Source organism: Cryptomeria japonica, chromosome 2 (genome assembly GCF_030272615.1).
Source record: "Cryptomeria japonica chromosome 2, Sugi_1.0, whole genome shotgun sequence".
Lineage (NCBI taxonomy): Eukaryota > Viridiplantae > Streptophyta > Pinopsida > Cupressales > Cupressaceae > Cryptomeria > Cryptomeria japonica.
In genome coordinates, this window is record NC_081406.1 from 106,190,070 (window position 1) to 106,208,624 (window position 18,555).

The following is an 18,555-nucleotide window of genomic DNA, read 5'->3' on the forward strand; positions in this document are numbered from 1 at the left end:
AAAAATGTTGAAATCCCATCTGTCTCATCTCCAAAATCTCGGCCCCCAAAACCGTAAAAAACAAAAACTGGAAAAAAAGGTAGAGATTCAAGGAAAAGGGGAAAATGAAATATGACTTGATATTCCCCTTAATGTGGACCCCAATGAGATTAAATGTGACTAAATGTATGTTGACAAGCTTCTGGCCAATTTCTTGGTTAACCAGGAGAAATGCTTTTGATGGGTGTTTGATGAAATTTATTTACTAAAAAAGGGGATCAAGGATATTGTGGACTCTTTCACGGAGAATCTGACACCTGATAAAACTGACAAACTCCTGAAGTTGTCCCAAAAAATCTTGTAAGCCATTAAGGTCATGAAGACAAAATTGAGAACATGAGGCTAGGATTGATAGGTTGGAGGATGAAATCTAGGATTTAAAGAGTAAGCTTAAGGGTCTGGTGGAATATAGTAAGGAGGCGATGTATAACAGTGTCAAAGGCCTCAAAAGAGTCAACGAGGAAATCCCCTTACAGAAAGCTCACGTGACCAGATCTGTACTATCCTCAGACATTAACCGCGAAAAGGGAATCCAAGATATGCAGGCATCTACGAGGCCCACTACCAGGACTAGGACCAAAAAACAGGAAAGAGGCAGTTCGAGGTTCATCATTAAAGAACTCCAGGAGATCAATAACAAAGAAATCCAGAAAAATACTGAGCTTTTGAAAGCGCCTACTTAGTTTTTTGGCTGGTGTTTCTTGTTTCCATTGTGCTTTTTGTGGTTAGACTTGCTGGGCCGTGTCCCCTGTTTTGTTGTTGTTTAGCAGTTGGTTAGTTTCTAGTTAACTCTGAATTAATGGATGGATTTGGGTTTCGGATCCCCGTAAAACTCGTTTATCTTAATCAAAAGCATTACCGATTGGGTAGTCTTGCAATTGGAAATAAGTGGTAATGTTTTTTTGTGTAAAGATATGCGTAGAAAAGTTTGACTTTGTATGTTTTTTCCTTTTCTCTTGAAGACATGGCACTTGTAAGATATTTTGATTTAAATTGGGTACCTATTGTGAAGATGAGAGAAATTCTACTAAATTTTATCTATCTTATTTATTAGACCATTTTATGTTGTGGCAGAAATCAACGTACTATTGAGTTCTCAATTATGGACAATGAATATCTAGTAGAAAGTGATGTAGATAAAGAAATAGATTTCTAATAATCGGTAAATTTGTCACCCCAATGAAATCAAATACGAACTATTAGCTCTCCAAACCATTCTCTGCAACTCTACATGTTGCATACAAAACCTCCGGCCATAGTCCCATTGTCAACCTAGGTTACTGAATCAAAATCATAATAAGAATGTAGGAAATTGAGATCCAAAAATTATGGTAGGTTCTCCCTTCATAGATTTATCCTATTCTAATCCTAGAAGGGAAATCCCTTGATTTCATGTAGGAGATTTCAAGAGAAATAATATCCATGCAATGTGGCTTGAAAAAAGCCTTCGGCTTTCACATATGAAGCACAAAAAATAAAATCACTAAACTTCACAATAAAAAAAGCAAATGAAATATATATAAAAAAGGTAACAATACGTATAGAAACAAATATTTCCTGGAAGTAAAACTGAGAAAATAGTTATAACATACCTTTATGTGAACCACTTTGCATAATGCATATACATGTATAAATTACATTTAAATTAATACTAACCTTTATACATTTCATCAACTCAAGATCACTAAGGATTTCTAATTGCCGATATCAATCAAATCATGGTCGAAAGGAAAATACAACTTACGCTTACGCTAACAAGAAATAGTAGATGTTTGATGGAAATGATTTGATAAAAGGGAAACAAGATTGATGCCTTCCTAAATTGTAAATAAAGATAAAACGTGACAACAAATAGAGACCGATGTAAACCTTATGTATAAGGAAATAGAAATACAAATTTAAGCCAAAAAACTAAGAAACATTCAACATTTAATTCCACTTCATTATTCATTATGCATATAGAGATAAGTGATAGTTTACATTGAATGTATTTAGTTCAAACACGATAACTACTAGATATGTAAGGGGACATCCAAAAGTGAATGAATCATAATTAGCAATGCAGTTTCATTTCTAAGTCTTGACAATTGAAATCCTCATCTTTTAAGCATTTAAACATAAATTAGCTTCTCCCCTAGAAAAATCACAACCGGCCTACACAAAACAAACTAAAACAACCTATGTGCACAATATCTTACATCCACACATATGTATATTTTCAATTACAAATCAATCTCATGGCATACGACAGGACAATAATTAATAGAGTTCAAGTACACAAGGTTGCCTCCTATATTATTTTAGAGGGAAAAAGTAGTTGCAAAATGAAAGCTGCATAATTTGAAGATATTTTGGATTTGATATGTTATCGTAGCTTCTAATTACTATAAGAATAATTGGACATGATTATTCTCAAGAGAAAACACATAAAAATAAACAACATTGGTGATTCCATGAAGGCAAGAGCAGTATGACGTGTTCGTGTTGAAAGGTCAAGAGTCGCGAAGAACTTGACATTTTACCCGCAGTAGATACAAATTAATTGCTAGTCATTTGTTATTTTGGTAGCCTGGCAGGCCATTTGTACGAATTATTATCTTGGAATGATAAATAAAGAATGCGAGTTTGAGGGTGTGGGAGCCATATTACACGAACTTGTCCTGAATGGAATCGACAATTGTTTGATCGCTTCGGAAGGCCTTCGTCAATACAGAAACTGGGATAGCAGGATTCGCTGCAAAGAGAGAATTGGCAGAAACCTGAACTCCAGGATTCTGGCTGCTCAAGGCAGCGATGGCCACTGCATTTCGATGTCCCACATTCTGTTGGAAGTGCAGCAATCCCTTGGGAAACACAAACACGTCTCCTTTCATTAACATCTTGCTGTAAAACTTGTTTGTAGTATCGATGAAGCCCACAGAGAGGTGGCCTTCAAGCAAAACCAAGATTTCAGTGGCTCTTGGATGGGTGTGAGGAGGATTAATTCCACCCACAGCGAAGTCAATGCGGACCAACGATATCCCCAGTGTGTTAAGCCCCGCAATCTGGTTAACGTTCGCCGCTGTTACGTTAGAGCCTACAGCGTTGCTTGTATCTCCTTCTCGTCCCAGACCTCGGAAGAAGAAGTCCTCCGATGAAACCACTTTCGAGTCCTTGCAAGAGAAGCCGTTCACCAAAACTGCACATGTATTCATATTCGGTTAGTAATTTTACATGCACACACAGAGCTGAATTCAGCTAAGAAAGAAAGAAAGAATCAAAGAAATCTGTACCTTGGCCTTGCCTATCTGCAACACAGAAATCTTGCAAGGAGTCGGGATCTGCTCCCATCACATGCTCGCTGCAACAACATATAAATACACACAGGAAAATGAAGCTTAAGCGCAACCAGCTTGCCATTTCTTAATTCGCACAAGAGTTTATCAACACGAACACTCAGAGAGAGAGAGAGAGAGGGGCGTGAATTTGATTGAACTGCAAATCATGACATAACATTATATAGTGCAAATTTTGAACGAGATATACATAGTCAGGACGGCAACAGCGCGTAAATCCTTTTAATATCAATTAAACACCGAATCCATTCAAACTACCCCTAGATGAGTAGCTTCGTTACGATATTATCAGGGCAACTTTTAAAATTCAATTTGCCAAGAGGAGAATAAGTCCAAAATTTACGAATTTTGTCTATTGTCTTTGTTAAGACTTGATTTGTTTGCTCTTGGTGAAGAATTCACAGTGAGAAGCGATCAACCTTTGATCAGCAGTCCGCGTCTGTTTCTTAGTTTATATCTATTTAAAATAACTGCAATTTTGTATTAATTAAAATCCCACGATTGGTGGCTTCTTGGCTCAATATTAGAGGTCATTCAAACATGTAGAGAGATATCATCGCTCATAAACAAACGACTTTAAACTATTTTCTTGCTTCATTGATAAATCTATAATATCTGATTACAGGGCAGCGGCAGAGGTCAATTTCAAGCGTATGTAGAATATTTTGAAAATAAACGTGTACCACTGATCTAATCTCTGCGTTTACCGTTTTCACTACTCTTTATTGAATTGGCTGATCGGTACGGTGTCTTTGGTTTGCTTTGACTCACCTCATCACTGAAAATTGATTAGCATATTAGGTCACGTTGCTTCACCCCCAAAGGATGGGAAAAGAGCACATACCCTAGGCCTAGGTTAGGGTGATGCACTAAATCCATGCTTAAACACTGCTATGTTCACATCGCTCAAACCACATACAAACACTGAGCCGAAGTTCACATCACATTCTTAAATAGTAGGCAAATTCACATTACATTTAATCGATTACTAATATGACAATGGCTTATTATTAATCGAGTGATCTTTGGCATGCAAATAAGTCATCACATTCTTAAATTGTAGGCAAATTCACATTACATTTCATTGATTACTAATCTGACAATGGCTTATTATTAATCGAGTGAATTTTGGCATGGCAATAAGTCGTCGATTTTAGGTTTCTAAATATATGCATGACAAAATTTAATCAAAGATGTTCCATACTCTTCTCTTGAAGACTTGACACTTACAGGATATTATAATTTAGATTTAGACTAGGTAGGTTGTGGAGATGAGAGAAAATCTACTGAAGTTTATGGTTTTACAATTAATTTTTGTGTAATTTCATGGTGTATCAAGAGGCAACCTACCGTATCCTTCTCAATTACAAATGAAGAATATTCTAGCCCTAGATTGGTCGCTTCTTGCCCCTAAACCTTGAAGAATGTTAATGACGACGTTAAGCATACGAAGGAGGCTCAATATTAATCAATGTACAAGTGCTCATTCATACATATATAAAGCTATGAATATTTTCATAAGCTATATTGTCTTCTCTATTGTTCATGGTCTTGTGCTTTCTTTTAAATACAATCATGTGTAATTCAAAGACCATCAAATATTCTAATTAATTGTTTCTTGAGAATGGCTCATGGGAACTTTATTTCAAGTAAGGAAGAGAATTTTTCACCGTTATTTTGTTTACCATTGCATAGATCTCCATTATTATGATCTCATATTTCACATTACACAAAAATTGCTTGAATTTTTTTCCCTCGGTCTACAAGTGTGATAATTGATCATTTAAGAAGGTGTAGGAACCATTTTAATTCTTTTCTAATATAATTCATAGAATTGGCCTCGTAAATTAAATATCGCTCTAATCAGTTTCTTGTCATGCTCTGTCAAATTCATTCACGTTGCAATTCCCACATTTAATCATGTGCACATGGACACAAAATTCTAAAAAAACAAAAATGATTCTCAAATAGCATATTAATCATGCTACTTCACCTCAAAGATGGGGAAACAATGCATAGATTAGGGTGATGCATACAAGCCATGCCTAAACACTAATATGTTCACAAAGCTCAAACTACTACCTCAATAATAAAAAAATTTACAATTGTACAAATGCTTTGCCAGAGTTCACATTACATTCCTAAACAGTAGTTCTAGACAGCTTTAGTATTTTATAGTCAATCCGATTTCTTGTCTTAGATTATAGCACAATATAATAGGTTTATAGTTTTCATGCATTCATCTAATATCCTATGTGTCATTCTTCTATATTGAAATATGGATAATATAAGCAAGCCTTAGTCAAATTAATCCCATTATAATGAGTCATAGATGTGTTAATCTAGTTTCATTTTTACATCCAATAGGTTCTAATAGCATCTAGATCTCTAGAGAATACTTAAATCGAATTTATGCATCTAAATTAACATACCTAAACACTAAATTTTCTACTCTTACTATATATACCCTATCAGCCAATAATGTTACCCTTATATCAATAAATGTACTAGATATTGAAATTCCCTAGGTTTAGTTTGTCTCTTCAACTTCAAATTGTTTTTTTGTGAAATTTTGTATGAATTATAAGAGATATAAGATTTGTTTCTAGGATCTCGCGAGTCTAGCTTTATCTATTAATTTCATGCTGGGATTTATTAGAATTTTTTTTTATTGGTAAATTTTCAAATTATTCATATATCCAAATTATTTTACAACACGAGCACATTCTTAAAGTGCATATAAATATACAAATAGCTCCCTATTTATTAAGTTCGCATTAATTTATTGGTGACGCATAGCTGTCCTATATCTACCCAAGCAATAATTCTATACATTAAGGCCTTAGAGAAAAGAATTCGATTGACCTAGTGAATATTTCATTTCTCCTTCTTATCATTCTGGTTAAAAGAAGTTGCTCTTTTACATTGACCCTCTTCCCACATTTCACACTACAACTATGCTCGATAATTCCCAAGCAAAGGGAGGGTGGATGACCTCAGCTAGCATTTTTTGAAAGAAAAATTAAATAATTTTTTTTTTAAAAAAATTTAATGTATATTTTTTAAATCCTTCAAGTGCCAACCCTGTAAGAGGATATTTTGGGGGCCTAATAAGTACCTACACGTGGTCTCTTTGCCGTAATTTATTTTTGTCACTTGTCTTTGACTTAAAACACGGTATTTTCTACATCAATTTTTCCATCATTGATTTTTGCCACTTGTCTTTGATTTAAAACACTAATGTCTGTCTTCTCTTTTTATTCTCATTTGGCATTCAGATGATACATAGAGAAATAAAAGGGCGGTAACTTGCTTAAAGCATAGAGTGTAAAATCCTAGCATATCGTCTCAAATTATATTTCTTTTATTTATCTGTCTCGGGTGATATTTACTTTATTTTATTTCTATGTGTTGATGACTGATCTACTCTAGGTACAAGGTATTGTTGCACTAAATAGAGAAAATAATGGTAAGGGTAAATAGTAACCTTCTGAGAAAAGGTATATTTATAGAGGAAAACCATAGAATTTAAGTTTATAGCCAAGGAATAAGCTTGTTACAACACAAAACAAAAAAATCTAATCCCTTTTAAGAGTTGTAAAAATTATTAGTGTCCATAGAAGACCATTAAATATTATCCTCCAAGATTTTCAAAGAATAGAGATAGATAAATGGGATGAATATGAAGAGGATGAGTGAGATGAAGTTGTCGAGTCGATTTACCTCGAGGAGGGCAGACGTATTGAACATTACAATATGGGAGGAGAAGAGTTGGGAGACTGGCATAAAGCTAGTGAATTGTGTTACCCCGAGGAAGGAAAGATATTCAAGACAACAACAATGCAAGAGTAGAAGAGTTTGAAGATTGTAATAAAAGGAATGCAACCTATCACGATAAGAGGCCAATTTTTAAAAAAATTAAAATATTTGGATGTGAAGCGTTTGTGCACCCAAATAATAAGATCAAACAAGATGAATTCGATACGACATTTTTTAGTTCATCTATCTTGTCTATGATTGTCAAAATAAAGGATACAAGTGGCATCATCCTAGAAGGGAATAAATCGAGTAAGAACTTTTGTAAGAGTATGTGAAAGTGTAAGACTAAATTCATTTTTCATGGAAGAAATGAGAAGCCTATACGATAACTAGTGACTAGAGAGCATAAAATGTTTTTGATACACTCGTGACTATTATATAATTGTTTGCTCATTTTAATTATTCCAGAAAAAAAAAAATCATGATTGAACAATTAGTATAAATAGTCTACTCGTCAGTAGATATATATTATAGTCTCCAAGGTCCTTGATTTAATTATATATGGATAGTCTCTAAAACTCCTTGTATTAATGTTAGAATACTCCATTTCCTTTGCATTTCATGAACTTGCCCGTTTAATTTACAACACATTATTCATTACTTCAAAAATAGGATGTGCACGCATTCTCTGACACCTAAGAGTGATTAGAAATATCAATCTTCCTATTTACTGGATAGCCTAATTGGACCAAACTGGTTGAGCCACACCGTAATGAATCTATTTCTTTCATATTCTCCATATTGGGCTTGCCATAAGCATAAGGAAACAAAGGCTACAAGTTTGCCTACTTGAAGAGCATCGTAGATCTCATATTCTACACAATATTTTTCAATGATCTTTTCTTGAGATTAGCATTGTGCATTATTGCATGCAGATTGTAGAGAGTCATCTTGATGTATGTCACATGATGAATTTTCTACTTTCGTTGTGATGCATAATATATTTCTACACAATGAATCTCTTTGTGATATTTCACTTCCAACATCTTGTAATATTGGAAAACTTCACAAGTAACCTATTAAAAAATATTTCAAGTGACCAACAACAAAAATACGCTACATCCATACATGTATATATATTTTTAATTACAATTTGGTATTATAGAATAAGAGAAAAATGAATAAGCATTCAACTACACAAAATTTTCCACTGTATCATTTTTCTGCTAATGTTAGTTACATAGTGATAGGGTCAATATCGCTTGAATTGAAAGTAAAATGGTGATATCCTTAAAAAAAATTAAAGGGATAAATCCTAAACCCTTTCTATTTAATATTCAATATTAAGAAGTATAGTGAATAAGGAGTAGAACGGAATTGACATAGAACCCATAACTGTCTCAACGATGATTGATATGAGGACCAAAGTACAAAAATAAAAGGCCCTAGTTATCAGAGAGCCATATAAGATGAGGATCCCATTCACAAAATATTCTCTAATACAAGAAAATCTATATATGTCCAAAACATTCAACAGACTCTAACTAGTATAAAGGTATAGACAATGAGATGCCCATTTAAAAAATCATCTCTACAATAATAAAATTTAAATAATCACATGATATTGACCCTACAGCAAACTAGAGATAGATTTATTTTAGATAGAACACGAGGGGCCAAAATGTAAGAGAGAAAAACTTCTACTACTGAGCTGCTTGAGATTAGAACCAGATACAAATTCCCCATGATTTCTACACAAGAATGTTTTGAAACAATGGAATAGTGTACATATCAAGCCTTTATTCCAAAACAAAGCATATATCAAACCCTCATGCCTAAGCTGTATAGAGTCCTTCATTGGAGCCAATTGTGGTGCGAAGATGCTTTCAGTAGTGCTCAGCAAGATGATCCTTGAAAAAGACTACTGCCTTTAAAACATCCACCATATTTATCACTTAGCAGTATGCCTAATTCCGCCTTATAGGCTTTAATGGCAATAGCCAAAACTTGATCTTTATACACATAGATTACCATTCCTATTGCCGTGTAAACATAATAAAAACTAGACTACTTTCCTAATCACAAGTTAGAGAAGAGATGACCCAGCAGAGCTTTACCTTTTTTCATGCCATACTTCTCTATGGATTCATAAAGAATAGTGTCCAGGATAGGACTATGCTTTACAAAGCCAATTGCAATTTGAACCACTTGACAATAAACTTGAATGTGGTAATTAAATTAGAAAATAAAACAAGGAACAAGTTGGGACGTGGATACCAATTTGGACAAGGCTATCTCCAAGATATCTTCCCTAGTAAAAACTTGAATTGCATGCTCAGCCCTATGACAGTGCACGTTAAACACTGATTTGATAATCTGTCATGTGATAACTCCAGATTCATGGTATTCTGATTTCTAAAAAGGAATGTGTGTCCCTTTGTTGAAATATCCACACTCTATTTAGAATAGTTACAAAGAAAAATGACCAAGCACTCGAAAGGAGAACAAGATGTAAAAGTGATTGCAGGGCACAAAAAAGAAAAATAATAACAATAGAATGGACAAATAGGAGACTAAATAAAGAAAAAAGGGCCATAAATAACTCAAAAAAAATTCACTTGTTAGACAATAATGACTGTAATTTCACAGAGATCGATTTTCACAATCAAATAAATGTTTCATAAAAAATACCTTTACGAAATTTGAGGGTTTTTCGTGTAGCTTTTCCGATACCGACATTAGGTCCACAATTTTTATTTCCTTTTTTATATTTAAATCTACCAACACTACTTGGAACAACAATATTCCTCCTAGTTCCTTTCTATCAAGCATCTCTCATTCTGAAATTCTCATGTGTTTGTTGGTTTTTTCCCTTTTCCGCCCAACAGTAAGAAAGGATGATTCTAATAGATATAGTCTTCCAGTTTTATCTTCCATGGTTCTTCATTTTGGCCATTTAAATTTTCATCTCTAAATTGTCTTCTTCCACCATTGATCCCACATGAATCTGAAATATCATGATAAATGACCAAACTACATCACTCTAATATCAGTTGTTGGTGTTTAGGTAGACCAAAGCAAACAATAATATTAAATATGATGCAAAATAAAAAAGGAAAAGGGAGAAATTCACTACAATACAAATGTAACGTGTGTTCAATAAATGTAGGATACATCCATGGAGAAATAGCCATCCGCTTTCTTTCTATTATGTAATGAAGAGAAAAATACATTCTCATAGCTTTTCACATTCCACGACCACTTATTTATCAAGTCCTTTTTGTAGTTCACAAAGGTCAATTTATATACTAAAATAATAGTAGACTCTTTTAATAAATAATGGGTAATTATTTCTTTGGGGGCACTTCCATCGATCCCCCAACTAAGGATGTTTCCCCAAGAAACCCTTGTTGGGACTAGTGCCCCCAAATTACTACAATGGAGATTTATTAATAGCCGTATACTAAAATTTAAACCCAACAACATCATTAGTATAATACAATAGTGTTGAATTTCTGGATCAATAACCTTCTCAAGATTTCTTAGCATACAATCTTGACCTCTTCCTCCTCAGATATGATAGGAATTTTGTTGTAGATGATTATTGGAAATCATTCTCTAACTCGTGTCCATTATTTTATTCTAGCTTCCCATAGATTTCTCTCAGCCTCTCTAAATTTTATAAGATATTTTTAAATATTCAATATGAAAGAGGAGTTTATGAGAAATTGGAAAACACAAACAATCCAAAATCTTGACCTTATTTGTTGAACCATTTTACTTTAGTCTCATCGTCAACATGTATTCAACCATAGTATTAATATATATTTTTTGTAGTTAAATTGTTGGATGGGCCAGCTCCCTTTAGATTAGGTTGACAATCATTGACAAAACGGGTTTTTGTCCTCGACTGAACTAGGTGAGGCTACAAACAAGGAGCGCCCTCCCTTCTCAAAATCCCTAAGGAACAAAGACCCATTAACAGGTCAGGGCTAAACCCTACATTCTAGCCCTATCTTTGGAGTGAGATCTAAGAAGCATGTGACAGCTAATATCTTGTTTGTACCTCCTTTCTCATGCTTCTCTTTCACAACCTGCCAAATCTCCTCCATCTAGACATCCCCAGCCTAAATGTGCCCATCTTCAATTTGATCTTCATTCCCGCTACCTCTCAAAGACACTAATTCTTTAGGCTCTAACTGTTGCAACACAAGAGGATTCTCTATTTGCCTCACATTCAGATTTTGACCAGCATTATCAACCAAGACTCAATAGAAAGGGGGCCTTATCCAATTCAATGAAAGCATCCATTCCACTCTTATACAACACCTCGCTTTTATCCATCAAGTAATGGAGAGCAGTGACAAGCTTTCCCCCCCTCCTTTTTGAACATTGAGCAACAATATGTCTAGCTTGAAAATATCTTCTGCACCTGAAATGGATACCCTCATAGTCTAAGGATTACACCCAAAAACATTTCGATATTTTGATAGGAATCTATTCAAGGAGATTCTCAGTGCCATCAACATCCACAAGAATCTAGGCATAAGTAAAGTGCTTAAGATTTGACGAGCCCTCATCCACCAATAAGAAACTACTCAAAGACCTCCCCAAGAAGGTTTGTCATTGTTTCAACGTAAGCATTTGATTATCCTCCTAGCTCCAATTGTGGTCTCAAAGCACCTTATTTATGTCTTTCACATTTTTAGAAACAACAACAAAGAAACCTCGAGCACGTGGATAGATTTGAACACATCCATCAACAATGAGTTCTCAGTTCTCAAAGATATATTTGTGAAGATCTATAAGGCTTGTCCAAATAACTCTTAAATTCTTAATCAACCCTAACCCAAAAAAACCTTGTCATTGTGTTCAACCTCCTCTTCAACACCACCTGCAAGTTCCACACAAATTGATTTTGGAGGGGAAAGCATGTAGCTTTAGTGATTATTGCCCCATTCCTCCCCATAGCCTATCTTAAGAACCCCTACCCTCCACCAAAGGAAGATGCCAAGTCAAGGGAGAAACCATTAGGGAATTCAAACCAATCATTGGGAAGGCAACATTTCCCATCCCATTCAATAATGGCACCCCCTCTATTCTAATGATCTAGTCTATCTAAAGAACCCCTACCCTCCACCCAAGGAAGACGCCAAGTCAAGGGAGAACCCATTAGGGCATTCAAACCAATCATTGGGAAGGCAACATTTCTTGTCCCATTCAATAATGGCATCCCATCTCTTCTATAAATAAAGCTACAAATAGCTCCTATAAGATAACAAATTCCTCCTGTTAGTACGACAGGACAAATACATCATTGTAGTTCATAGGTCTAGTCTATATTTTTTTTTGTGAATGTGTATCAACCTCTATCGTCCACAATATATATATATATATATATATATATATATATATATATATATATATATATTACCATTGCGGTCACTTACAATAGAGTCATATGTGAAACCTTTTCTTAACTTCAAGTCGTTCTAGTAGAATAAGTCACTAGCAACATGGAAAGTTTCTCACTACAAGATATTGATATCAAAAATTTCATACACAACGATAACAAAACCTTACATGCCTCTATAAAATATGTACAAAGAAATGGAAGGCCAACTAAAACCTCCATGCACCTACAACCTAAAGATACTAAAACTACTATACGAAGAAGCTTATGGATTAAAAAACCTTATGGTTGCTAATGCCAAGAATGTGGTGGGAAAAAGTTCCTTAAATATTACATGATTACCACCCAACCTTACATAGAGTGAGGAAAATGCTACAAAGAAAACCCTCCCAACCTTTATAAGAAAAATTGCAATTTTATTTCATTGTAAATTCTCTTCACATGTAATACAAAGAAAACATGTCTTTATAATAATGCAAACTAGAATAGTTTTTAATATTAAATATATAAAACCAGCCTAACCTTAAAATAATTAGTTAGTATTTGATACCAAGTCAGAAACCAAGATCCTTCTATCAAAATAGTTGCACAAGTTAGAGGGTAAAAGATGGACAATTGTGTACCTCACAAGTTATTAGATATGAAAGCATGCAAACTAGAAAATGAAAATATAGATAAATATGATTTAACTCCTAATTTATTAATCATAATAGATGTACAAAATTATTTTTCAAAGGAGAGCAATCAACACCTTGAATGTTAGGATGCAACTCCACGCAAACAAAAACAAAAAAACCGCAACTTAATAAGGTTATCTCATAAAAAGGAAAAATCCAAGAGAGAATATATCGTTGAATGCTCTACTCTAACATTACCGGTTAAAGAAAAAATCCAAGAGAGAATATATTTGTGGCCTACATTGCTTTTAAAATGGCTATCTGTGGTAGATTCAAGAAAGTCTAGCTAGAAAGTGATTCGCTAAATATAATCAACTTCTTAATTAAAAAGACTATCCCAACCTGGACGATTAATCATTTAATGCGGGAGTGTTTTGATATGATTGCTGAATTTGAGCCAATTCAAATTTTGCAAGTTTTTAGAGAGGGTAACAAGTCTGCAGACCACGTGGAAAATCTTGGTGTTGCTAGAGATGATGAAAAGTGGTGGTGGGAAGGGGATTCCTTTCCATTTAAGTTGTGTGAATTGGTGAGGGGGGATGCCGAAAATCTCTCTCCGTATGACAACTTTTCACATGTGTAAAGCTATTCATATAAATCTATGGTGGTGACCTTTCCTATGGGTCTAGTTTGTTATCATCTGCCTGAAGCCTAGTTAAATAGTGTTACTAATAAAATGTAGAGAGGCAACAATCTTATGGGGGGAGACAAGAACAAATTGGAAGAGTCTTTAGGCGAGCTTTGGGAGAAAAATTAAGAGGTCTATAGGGAAGCTGGTGACAGAGGTATGGAACCTTTTTATCAGAAAACTCCATGGTCAGAACCACCAGCTCATGGATTTCTTTTTTTGAAATTGGAATAATGGGGTTCTAATTGTGTATGGGGCGGAGTTCAGGATTCATGAACCCTTCATCATTGAGATTTCTAGGCTTAGCATGGAGGGTAAAAAATTCTATTGGGAGAGAAAAAATTCAGACGAAGCCCTCTCAATCTTCTACGATAAAAAGAGTGACCGAAGCAGAGTCAAGAAGAACGAGGATGGAGGCTACAATCGAAAGGACCTTCTGAAGCTCTGAGCAGATATAGCGAAATTTATTGTGAGGTACATAACCCTTGATGGCCACTATGCTAGTATATTTTCCTATCATTTTACTATTCTGAACCACTTGAGGCATGATAAAATATTTTCAATTCCATTTTATTTGTTGTCATATCTTGAGAATTCCATCCATAAGAATTTTGAGAATGAGGAAAACCCAGTTCTGCATGAGGGTTTAATCCTCCTGGTTGTGGAGTTTTCTAGGGCTCGTAAGGTTAGACCCTCCCCAGCTCAGAGAAACCCTAAACCCTTGGCCAACTAGGAGGTGCATGATATTTCACATACGGAGTTTGGCAAGGCGGAGGGCAGAGTTTCTATGGATTGGAATGACATCCATGTTTCGGATGATTCAGAGTATAAGACCTCAGAGGATGAGGGTCCCCCACAAAATCCCACACCTGGCACAAATATTAGTGGGAAAAATCTACCTACATGGGCAGCAAAAATTTTGAAATCCCATCTGTCTCATCCCCAAAATCTCGGCCCCCAAAACCGTAAAAAACAAAAACTGGAAAAAAAGGTAGAGATTCAAGGAAAAGGGGAAAATGAAATATGACTTGATATTCCCCTTAATGTGGACCCCAATGAGATTAAATGTGACTAAATGTATGTTGACAAGCTTCTGGCCAATTTCTTGGTTAACCAGGAGAAATGCTTTTGATGGGTGTTTGATGAAATTTATTTACTAAAAAAGGGGATCAAGGATATTGTGGACTCTTTCACGGAGAATCTGACGCCTGATAAAACTGACAAACTCCTGAAGTTGTCCCAAAAAATCTTGTAAGCCATTAAGGTCATGAAGACAAAATTGAGAACATGAGACTAGGATTGATAGGTTGGAGGATGAAATCTAGGATTTAAAGAGTAAGCTTAAGGGTCTGGTGGAATATAGTAAGGAGGCGATGTATAACAGTGTCAAAGGCCTCAAAAGAGTCAACGAGGAAATCCCCTTACAGAAAGCTCACGTGACCAGATCTGTACTATCCTCAGACATTAACCGCGAAAAGGGAATCCAAGATATGCAGGCATCTACGGGGCCCACTACCAGGACTAGGACCAAAAAACAGGAAAGAGGCAGTTCGAGGTTCATCATTAAAGAACTCCAGGAGATCAATAACAAAGAAATCCAGAAAAATACTGAGCTTTTGAAAGCGCCTACTTAGTTTTTTGGCTGGTGTTTCTTGTTTCCATTGTGCTTTTTGTGGTTAGACTTGCTGGGCCGTGTCCCCTGTTTTGTTGTTGTTTAGCAGTTGGTTAGTTTCTAGTTAACTCTGAATTAATGGATGGATTTGGGTTTCGGATCCCCGTAAAACTCGTTTATCTTAATCAAAAGCATTACCGATTGGGTAGTCTTGCAATTGGAAATAAGTGGTAATGTTTTTTTGTGTAAAGATATGCGTAGAAAAGTTTGACTTTGTATGTTTTTTCCTTTTCTCTTGAAGACATGGCACTTGTAAGATATTTTGATTTAAATTGGGTACCTATTGTGAAGATGAGAGAAATTCTACTAAATTTTATCTATCTTATTTATTAGACCATTTTATGTTGTGGCAGAAATCAACGTACTATTGAGTTCTCAATTATGGACAATGAATATCTAGTAGAAAGTGATGTAGATAAAGAAATAGATTTCTAATAATCGGTAAATTTGTCACCCCAATGAAATCAAATACGAACTATTAGCTCTCCAAACCATTCTCTGCAACTCTACATGTTGCATACAAAACCTCCGGCCATAGTCCCATTGTCAACCTAGGTTACTGAATCAAAATCATAATAAGAATGTAGGAAATTGAGATCCAAAAATTATGGTAGGTTCTCCCTTCATAGATTTATCCTATTCTAATCCTAGAAGGGAAATCCCTTGATTTCATGTAGGAGATTTCAAGAGAAATAATATCCATGCAATGTGGCTTGAAAAAAGCCTTCGGCTTTCACATATGAAGCACAAAAAATAAAATCACTAAACTTCACAATAAAAAAAGCAAATGAAATATATATAAAAAAGGTAACAATACGTATAGAAACAAATATTTCCTGGAAGTAAAACTGAGAAAATAGTTATAACATACCTTTATGTGAACCACTTTGCATAATGCATATACATGTATAAATTACATTTAAATTAATACTAACCTTTATACATTTCATCAACTCAAGATCACTAAGGATTTCTAATTGCCGATATCGATCAAATCATGGTCGAAAGGAAAATACAACTTACGCTTACGCTAACAAGAAATAGTAGATGTTTGATGGAAATGATTTGATAAAAGGGAAACAAGATTGATGCCTTCCTAAATTGTAAATAAAGATAAAACGTGACAACAAATAGAGACCGATGTAAACCTTATGTATAAGGAAATAGAAATACAAATTTAAGCCAAAAAACTAAGAAACATTCAACATTTAATTCCACTTCATTATTCATTATGCATATAGAGATAAGTGATAGTTTACATTGAATGTATTTAGTTCAAACACGATAACTACTAGATATGTAAGGGGACATCCAAAAGTGAATGAATCATAATTAGCAATGCAGTTTCATTTCTAAGTCTTGACAATTGAAATCCTCATCTTTTAAGCATTTAAACATAAATTAGCTTCTCCCCTAGAAAAATCACAACCGGCCTACACAAAACAAACTAAAACAACCTATGTGCACAATATCTTACATCCACACATATGTATATTTTCAATTACAAATCAATCTCATGGCATACGACAGGACAATAATTAATAGAGTTCAAGTACACAAGGTTGCCTCCTATATTATTTTAGAGGGAAAAAGTAGTTGCAAAATGAAAGCTGCATAATTTGAAGATATTTTGGATTTGATATGTTATCGTAGCTTCTAATTACTATAAGAATAATTGGACATGATTATTCTCAAGAGAAAACACATAAAAATAAACAACATTGGTGATTCCATGAAGGCAAGAGCAGTATGACGTGTTCGTGTTGAAAGGTCAAGAGTCGCGAAGAACTTGACATTTTACCCGCAGTAGATACAAATTAATTGCTAGTCATTTGTTATTTTGGTAGCCTGGCAGGCCATTTGTACGAATTATTATCTTGGAATGATAAATAAAGAATGCGAGTTTGAGGGTGTGGGAGCCATATTACACGAACTTGTCCTGAATGGAATCGACAATTGTTTGATCGCTTCGGAAGGCCTTCGTCAATACAGAAACTGGGATAGCAGGATTCGCTGCAAAGAGAGAATTGGCAGAAACCTGAACTCCAGGATTCTGGCTGCTCAAGGCAGCGATGGCCACTGCATTTCGATGTCCCACATTCTGTTGGAAGTGCAGCAATCCCTTGGGAAACACAAACACGTCTCCTTTCATTAACATCTTGCTGTAAAACTTGTTTGTAGTATCGATGAAGCCCACAGAGAGGTGGCCTTCAAGCAAAACCAAGATTTCAGTGGCTCTTGGATGGGTGTGAGGAGGATTAATTCCACCCACAGCGAAGTCAATGCGGACCAACGATATCCCCAGTGTGTTAAGCCCCGCAATCTGGTTAACGTTCGCCGCTGTTACGTTAGAGCCTACAGCGTTGCTTGTATCTCCTTCTCGTCCCAGACCTCGGAAGAAGAAGTCCTCCGATGAAACCACTTTCGAGTCCTTGCAAGAGAAGCCGTTCACCAAAACTGCACATGTATTCATATTCGGTTAGTAATTTTACATGCACACACAGAGCTGAATTCAGCTAAGAAAGAAAGAAAGAATCAAAGAAATCTGTACCTTGGCCTTGCCTATCTGCAACACAGAAATCTTGCAAGGAGTCGGGATCTGCTCCCATCACATGCTCGCTGCAACAACATATAAATACACACAGGAAAATGAAGCTTAAGCGCAACCAGCTTGCCATTTCTTAATTCGCACAAGAGTTTATCAACACGAACACTCAGAGAGAGAGAGAGAGAGGGGCGTGAATTTGATTGAACTGCAAATCATGACATAACATTATATAGTGCAAATTTTGAACGAGATATACATAGTCAGGACGGCAACAGCGCGTAAATCCTTTTAATATCAATTAAACACCGAATCCATTCAAACTACCCCTAGATGAGTAGCTTCGTTACGATATTATCAGGGCAACTTTTAAAATTCAATTTGCCAAGAGGAGAATAAGTCCAAAATTTACGAATTTTGTCTATTGTCTTTGTTAAGACTTGATTTGTTTGCTCTTGGTGAAGAATTCACAGTGAGAAGCGATCAA

General features: G+C 35.2%; 2 protein-coding genes across 2 annotated transcripts; both read right to left on the reverse strand.

Annotated features, from left to right (window-relative positions):
- Nucleotides 1-2,684: 2,684 nt before the first annotated feature.
- Nucleotides 2,685-3,438, reverse strand: LOC131859385 (putative germin-like protein 2-1). Its single transcript, XM_059213050.1, has 2 exons — nucleotides 3,312-3,438; nucleotides 2,685-3,217 (listed from the first exon to the last, which is right to left on the reverse strand). The coding sequence occupies exons 1-2, from the start codon at nucleotides 3,436-3,438 to the stop codon at nucleotides 2,685-2,687; spliced, it is 660 nt and encodes a 219-aa protein (XP_059069033.1).
- Nucleotides 3,439-17,447: 14,009 nt separating this feature from the next.
- On the reverse strand, nucleotides 17,448-18,201 carry LOC131859386 (putative germin-like protein 2-1). Its single transcript, XM_059213052.1, has 2 exons — nucleotides 18,075-18,201; nucleotides 17,448-17,980 (listed from the first exon to the last, which is right to left on the reverse strand). Exons 1-2 carry the CDS (start codon nucleotides 18,199-18,201, stop codon nucleotides 17,448-17,450), a joined length of 660 nt encoding a protein of 219 aa, XP_059069035.1.
- Between the last annotated feature and the right edge of the window lie 354 nt (nucleotides 18,202-18,555).